We start from the raw sequence: 8,176 nt of genomic DNA on the forward strand, positions 1-8,176 counted from the left end.
ATAACCATTATATGACCATTATAACCGGACATAACATACTACAACCGATATAATATATCGTTATAGGAAAATACTTTAAAAACTTTGTTAATTACCTAAATGTTTTAATAAATCATATTCCCAATAAAAAGTGCCACCAAACAGGTAGATCAAAATCAAAAGCTTCTTTACATAAAATAAATTGCGGATAAACTTATTATTAAAATACTTTGTAAATTGGAACTTTGAAACGTGTAGAAAGCCCCACGTACACAGATTTTATGAAAGAGAAAATGCAAAACCTTCTATCTCACATTCATTCTACCCGGTACTCACCATTCAAACGCGATTATTTTCGATTTAGAGTATTACGTCATCACAGTTTCAGACTCGAACATTCAAAGAATCAAAACCATCGATCCCACCGCTCATTTTACCAACTCTCCAAACGCCAATTATATAACACACACTTCACACTTCACACTTCACACTATAGCATCGCAAACACTTTTTGCAGTGAGCTCCCATTTTATATGTTAAAAAATGAACCTTCTAACCCTCATCATCTACGCCTGCATCACTGGGGTAGCAGCGTATGTATTGCTAAACCTGCGGACGCGTCACGCAAAACGCCTGCCGCCCGGTCCAACCCCATGGCCCATAGTCGGAAACTTACCTCACCTCGGCACAATACCGCACCACGCGCTGGCGGCTTTGGCGAAAAGATACGGACCGTTGATGCACCTCCGACTTGGCTTTGTTGACGTGGTGGTAGTGGCGTCGGCGTCTGTCGCTGCGCAGTTTTTGAAAGCTCATGACGCAAATTTCGCTAGCAGACCACCGAACTCCGGAGCTAAACATATGGCGTATAATTATCAGGATCTGGTGTTCGCACCGTACGGTCCGCGGTGGAGGATGCTTCGGAAGATTTGCTCAGTGCACCTGTTTTCTGCCAAATCGCTTGATGATTTCCGTCACGTTCGGCAGGTTTTGTACTTTCACTTTTGCGATATCATCTGGTTTGATTCGAAACTTGTGTGATTCCTGTTCCGATGTGGATATTTTGTTATCGACAGGAGGAGGTAGCGATACTCACGCGCGCTTTAGTCGGTGCCGGGAAATCCACGGTCAAATTAGGCCAGCTACTTAATGTGTGCACCACAAACGCATTGGCACGAGTTATGTTAGGTAGAAGAGTATTTGGCGATGGAAGCGGCGGCGGAGATCCAAAGGCAGATGAGTTCAAGGATATGGTGGTTGAACTGATGGTGTTAGCCGGAGAATTCAACATCGGTGACTTCATCCCGGCGCTTGACTGGTTTGACCTGCAAGGCATCACGAAAAAGATGAAGAAACTCCACGCTCGATTCGATTCGTTCCTTAACACGATCCTTGAAGAACATAAAACTGGTAGCGGCGGCCCGTCGGGTCACGTCGACTTGCTGAGTACCTTGATTTCGCTCAAAGATGATGCCGATGGAGAGGGAGGGAAGCTTTCAGACATCGAAATTAAAGCTTTGCTTCTGGTACGTTTCTCTTTATTCTATTCTAATTTCTAATCCTTGGTATTTTTGGCCAAATAATAAATAATCTCGATATAAATAACATAATTTATTAAAAAGTATCTTTAGTTGTACTACGGTGTAGGGGTAATATTTTTCTAAACATAATTGGAAAACCCTCGTTTCAAAACCGGTTTCAGCACGTGAAAATCTTTAAGATGGTAGGATTTTTAGCCTATATATATATATTATCATATTCTATTCTATAATGAAAGTATTTGGTTTGAATTTTTCATTATACTCTGTATAGATCTATTTGCTATACACCAACTCCCTTGTCCTTTCTATCTAAAATCGTTTTCTTGCATTTAATGAAATAGATTAAAATTTAATAAAAATATAGGGATACACTTTTAATGAATTTCAATCCCGTGTCTAAATAATTATTTTATCAGAACTTATTCGCTGCCGGAACAGACACATCATCTAGTACTGTAGAATGGGCCATAGCTGAACTCATTCGCCATCCAGAGTTAATGAAACAAGCCCAACAAGAAATGGACATAGTAGTTGGTAAAGATCGGCTTGTAACCGAATTGGACCTAAATCAACTAACATTCCTTCAAGCCATTGTGAAGGAAACCTTTAGGCTACACCCATCCACACCACTCTCCTTACCAAGAATAGCATCCGAGAGTTGTGAGATCAATGGATATAACATTCCAAAAGGATCCACACTCCTTGTTAATGTTTGGGCCATAGCCCGAGACCCAAAAATGTGGACCGACCCGCTTGAATTTCAGCCCGCCCGATTTTTACCCGGGGGAGAAAAGCCTAATGCTGATGTCAAAGGAAATGATTTTGAAGTGATACCATTTGGAGCAGGACGAAGGATTTGTGCGGGGATGAGCCTAGGGTTGAGAATGGTCCAACTGCTCACTGCAACACTTGTTCAAGCCTTTGATTGGGAGTTGGCTAACGGGTTAGATCCGAGGGACCTCAACATGGAAGAAGCCTATGGGTTGACCCTTCAAAGGGCTGCACCATTGATGGTGCACCCAAGGCCGAGGTTAGCACCTGATGTGTATAAAACTCATTAAGACACGAATGCTTTTTTGTTTGTTTGCTAGAATCATTGCTATTCTTCCCACATTCTAGTGATAGCAATGGATTATGAATTTAAAAGTCAGCCTTAAGTATGATCATTGAATTCTTAGAGATGTGTGCGTCAATAATCAAACAACAAAAATCTAATGTTGTTTTTATTGTCTATTTTTAATCTACTTTTCATGTATTTACATTTCTATATGTAAAAATAGTTATGCATATTTGCATTGCTCGGTATATCATTCTTAATAGATTTGATAAAAATATTTAATAAATATAGTTATTCATTAAAATGAATATATATATATATATATATATATATATATATATATATATATATATATATATATATATATATATATATATATATATATATATATATAAAAGGTCCATATCAATAGAAAACAACTTTTTTAATTTCTATCGAAATTTGAATTAGTGAAGTAAACTTTTTAACACCAACTTCACAAAAATCTCTCCGCAAATTCGCAAAATAACTTCTACACCAATTTCGCAAAAACCATTTCGCAATTTTATAAATTTTATTACTTTTTGCAATGACATGAGTTTTGGCAAACTTAGAAAATGTAAACAAAAACTATTGAAGCACGATTGGTTATTTTCTCCTTAGGGAGGATGAAGTTATGACAAAAAGGGATGTACCGTTGACACTATTTCTTTATCAACGAGTTGAAAGTGGTGGATGGATATGCTTGACACCATTTCTTTATCAACGGGTTGAAAGTGGTGGATGGATATGCTGCTCTCCTAATCCGTCTCCACCATTTTTAACCATGCAATGATCACTTGTATATTATGTTTTTATATTTGTACCAAAAAATTATATGTATTTAATTAGTTTTGTATGTTTTTAATATTTTATAAATTAGTTTTGTATAATTTTTATTCGTTTGTGTTTATTTTAAAACTAAAAATTAAGTGGGTTGAGAAAGATGGTTCTGAATGTTTTTGGTTGGGAAATATAAAAAAGATGAGAGATAAAAATTGATGTGGATCTAATGTTGAAAATCAGAACCAACAGGCACGCAAAGAAACCGACAAATAATATTGAGAATTATATGTCGATTAATTGCGATAAAATAAATTCAATTGTTATTATTATAATTGCCAAGTTTCATCTAGAAATCAGATAAATTCTTCTCATTTAGATCTGATTATAAGAAAGGAGTAGAAATTGCCATGTTGTTAGACGAAATTAAAAACAAGACAATAATGTAAAACACTCAAACACTGTGGAACATAATCTTGAATCCCTTTATACGGGACAGTTCTTTGAAATAAAAAATCCTAAGGAGATAGTACTTATGAATCTTTAAAATAAACCTACAAATGTTGTAAGATGTTTAATATGATTAGTAAAGACTCAGACAAACATTAATGCAAAGTACAAAGCATCTGTGTTGAAAATATTTTTGTCAAAAAAGACATGACATAGATATCTTTTGTGTGTTTAAACATACAACCAATTACAAAAATAATATTTTTGCTATATCTATATGCCTTCGACACCAATGTACTAAGAGTCTTTATACCTTAAATCCTTCATCATCTTATGAGTTGGCCTTGATGGTTTGGATAACTCCAAAGGTTGATCTTGAACATTGCAACTCGGATAGATCAAAGGTACAAGTTATGTTGTTGAAATATGGAACTTCATATCCAAAAACAGGACATAGAAAAATATTGGTGTTACAAACATCAAGTCATAGAGAAGACATTAGGCTAGAGGAAATGGTACAACACTCTTTCATTTTGCCACATTTCCACGTAGACGAACCACATGAAGTCGCTATCTGAGAACTTGTCTTTCGGGTCATCCAGGGGATCAAAATTGAGGTTAACATGTTGAATCCCGTAAATGTGTTTGACAAAGTCCATGCGAAGATTGTGAAATGTTTCATTGGAACGAACTTTTGGTCTCTTTTCCATGTACTCGTCACCACCAATTTCTATTAGTTGTGTCTCGGGGATGGTTTCCTGCTCATCATACACACATATCGTTCTCCCTTAGTCTTCGATAATCATATTATGCAATATTATATATGAATACATGACTTCCTGAAGTTTTTTTTCGCCGAAATAAATTGTTGGTTTTTTCAATATGAACCAACGTTTCTTGAGAGTTCCAAAAGCCCGTTCGACATCCTTCCTAGCTCTTTCTTGAGCTTTCTTAAATTTTTTCCGTCTAGAATCATGTGGACACGCAAACAATTTAAAAAAACTACATACTTAGGATAGATCTCATCAACTAGATAATAATCATATTTATATGGTGTTCCACACACTTGAAAAGAAGAATTTGGTGCAAATCCGTTATATATGTTATTAAATATAGGTGAACAATTAAGAACGCTAATTTCGTTAATCGAACCAAGAGAACCAAAAAAAGTATGCCAAATCCACTGATCATGTGACGTCACCGCTTCAAGTATGACCGTTGGGTGACCATGATCACCTCGGGTATATTGACCATGGTGTGAGATATATCAATTTTTCCATGCCTAATGGAGACAATCTAAACTTCCTATCATTCCAGGAAAGTCATGTACGTTAGCATGATGAGCTTGTAATTATATGATGTCATTGCGTGTAGGCTTACGTAGATATTTTGGCCCATAAAGTTGAATAACAGTTTCATAAATTTAATGGCGACTATCTCGTGCAGTCTTAGCAGACATCCTAAAACTCTATTCCAAGGCATCTGGCGTGATTCCATATGCTAATTAACGAAGTGAAGCTGTACATTTTTGTAAGAGAGTGAAACCGGGTTTACCCTTAGCATCGGGACATTGTTGGAAAAAACTGCACTCCCTAGTTAAATTTTCGACTGTACGTTCATATAAATGTCTAAACATTCTGAAGCGCCTTCGAAAGTAGTACCCTTGAAAAGTGGCCTTCTCGTGAAAGTAGTCTTGTATCAGACGTTAGTTTGCTTCTTCATGATTTCTTTAAATATATATCCGTGTTCTCCGTTCAACACTTTCGGCTAAGCTACTGCATGCAGCTTCATACGTTTGCTCCGCCAATTTAACAGCAGTGACAACAACATTCAACATAACTTCAAATTCTTCAAAAGAATCAGATAACAACATTTTATAATTTTTTAGAGGAAAAGTAATAGAAAGATATAAAAGTTTGTAAGGGTTAAAAGGTTTAAATACGTTTGATTTAAAGGTAAAAAGAATATATATATATATATATATATATATATATATATATATATATATATATATATATATATATATAGTTTAGAAAACATACGAGAATGTAACATTCCAAATCAAACATATAATGATTTATAGTAAACTTACACAAAATTTGTCTTCTAAATTTCCTTTGGCTTCTCAATCTTTGTTCATACTATTAATAGGGGTGAGCGCGGTGCGATTCGGTGCGGTTATTAGCCAAAACCTCACCACTAACCGTAAATGTGGTTAATCATTTTTCAAAACCGCTTGGTGCGGTTATTTTTGCGGTGCGGTTAGGCGGCTATTTTTGCGGTGTGGTTTTGTTTTTTTTTGTGTTGCGGTTATTAACCGTTGTTGCGGTTATTTTTTTGTGGTTTTTAACTACAATTTAGAGCTCAAATGGTTTTAAAAGTTTAAACATATTTACTTGTAATAATAAAAAAAACCATAAGGTATAAGACAATTAACTTAAATCACAAACAACTAATATCTTAAAAACGTCAAATCAATAGTAATTAACAATAAATATCTTAAATTTATCTAATTTCACTATTTTTCAAAGTTAAACATAACAAAAAATAACATTTTTGTCTTCTAATATTTTATTCATCTTTCATCCTTGAAACTTGTCTTATTTTTAATATTTAATATATTAATAATTAATAAAAAAAATTATATATAATTTATGCGGTGTGGTGCGGTTTTTTTTTTTTGCGGTTTTTGAAAACTAATAACCGCACCGCACCGCAAATTTGCGGTTTTTGAAAAACAGAAAACTTCACCATCAGTTTTTATTGCGTTTGCGATTTATCAGTTGCGGTTTATGCGGTTTTTGCGATTAATTTTAGTTGCGGTGCGGTTTTTGCTCACTCCTAACTTTAATATTCTACTAATCTGAAAAATTTATGGGTTAGATTTGGAGAGCTTAGTGAGTTTAGTATTTATATATAGATTAATAGAGTGTTCCTCTAGGAACAATAACTAATTCCTATTGGACCTTTTTTTTTAATAGTAAAGTTTTCTTCTTTAAACTTTGACAACAATTGTTTGTCATGTTAATATTTTTGGTCCCTTATTCTTTAATATTACACCATCTGACTACAATAAATTCTACAACCTGACAATTTTGGTCCATACTCTAATATTAATTTCAATAAGTCATAATATTTTCTACAACTTGGCAATTTTGGTCTCTTCTCTAATATTAATTTTCGTTGTCCAACATCTAACCACCATAGTTTCTATATTTTGTCGAATTTCGTCCCTTTTCTACAACTTGACACTTTTGGTCCATTCTTTAATATTAATTACAGTAAGCCATAATATTTTCTACAGCTTGACAGTTTTGGTCATTTTCTCTAATATTAATTTTTGTTTTTCAACATCTAACCACCATAGTTTCTATATTTTGTCAACTTTCGTCCCTTATGTATATACTCAAAAATTGTCCCATAAACAAACACGAACTGTGGAATCTGAAACAACCAAGAAAACAATAAAAAATTTCCTGACCCCAAGCAAAGCAAGGGCACACCCTCTAGTTATATATATTAATATACATATGAAAATATAACTTGCTTAGGAAGAGTAAACTTTGGGTCAAATTTACAAAAATGGTCACTAGATTTTGTTGAAGTAGATACTTTTGGTCCATTTCTTATATATATACATATGAAAAGTATAACTTGCTTATGAAGAGTAAACTTTGGGTCAAATTTACAAAAATGGTCACTAGATTTTGTTGAAGTAGACACTTTTGGTCCATTTCTTATATATATATATATATATATATATATATATATATATATATATATATATATATATATATATATATATATATATATATAAGATTTTAAGGAATTCGCCTAATTTACAAAAATGGTCTACAGATTTTGTTAAACTTGACATTTTTTTATTTTTTAAGCATAACATGCTTATTAACATATGTAACGACCCAAAAATCAGAGATAAATTTTCATTTTTATTATAGCTAAAACATTGATACCTTTTATTTCAAACATGTCAAATCCTTATTAAGTAAAACATTTATCAGAGTTCGTCCCAAAATTATTCATTGTGGAATCATAGGTGTGTGCACTGCGATCAATCCGAGCCCTCCTTTTCCAAATCGATGATACCTGAAACCAAAACTATAAACCGTAAGCATGAAGCTTAGTGAGTCCCCCAGATCATACCCTACACACAATCCACGTATTCAGTCCTTTCCAGTGGGATTTAAGGTCCCAAACTTCATATCCAAATTCTCCTAGTGATAATACCACGTAAAGTTGCCAACTTTACGTTCATACTAAGTCTCATAATGCCAAAACCACATCAACAAGCTTCTTACAAGTCCTTAATGCATGAATCAGAATTAGG

At 33.9% G+C, this 8,176-nt stretch overlaps 1 protein-coding gene across 1 annotated transcript; it reads left to right on the forward strand.

Annotated features, from left to right (window-relative positions):
* The first annotated feature begins 333 nt into the window (after nt 1–333).
* Nucleotides 334–2,825, forward strand: LOC145052453 (flavonoid 3'-monooxygenase-like). The gene is made up of 3 exons (XM_079000280.1): nt 334–966; nt 1,056–1,505; nt 1,937–2,825. Exons 1-3 carry the CDS (start codon nt 523–525, stop codon nt 2,579–2,581), a joined length of 1,539 nt encoding a protein of 512 aa, XP_078856406.1. The 5' UTR covers nt 334–522; the 3' UTR covers nt 2,582–2,825.
* The last annotated feature ends 5,351 nt before the right edge of the window (nt 2,826–8,176 follow it).

This window comes from Lactuca serriola, chromosome 5 (assembly GCF_051521515.1).
Source record: "Lactuca serriola cultivar US96UC23 chromosome 5, Lser_US96UC23_V15, whole genome shotgun sequence".
Taxonomy (NCBI): domain Eukaryota; kingdom Viridiplantae; phylum Streptophyta; class Magnoliopsida; order Asterales; family Asteraceae; genus Lactuca; species Lactuca serriola.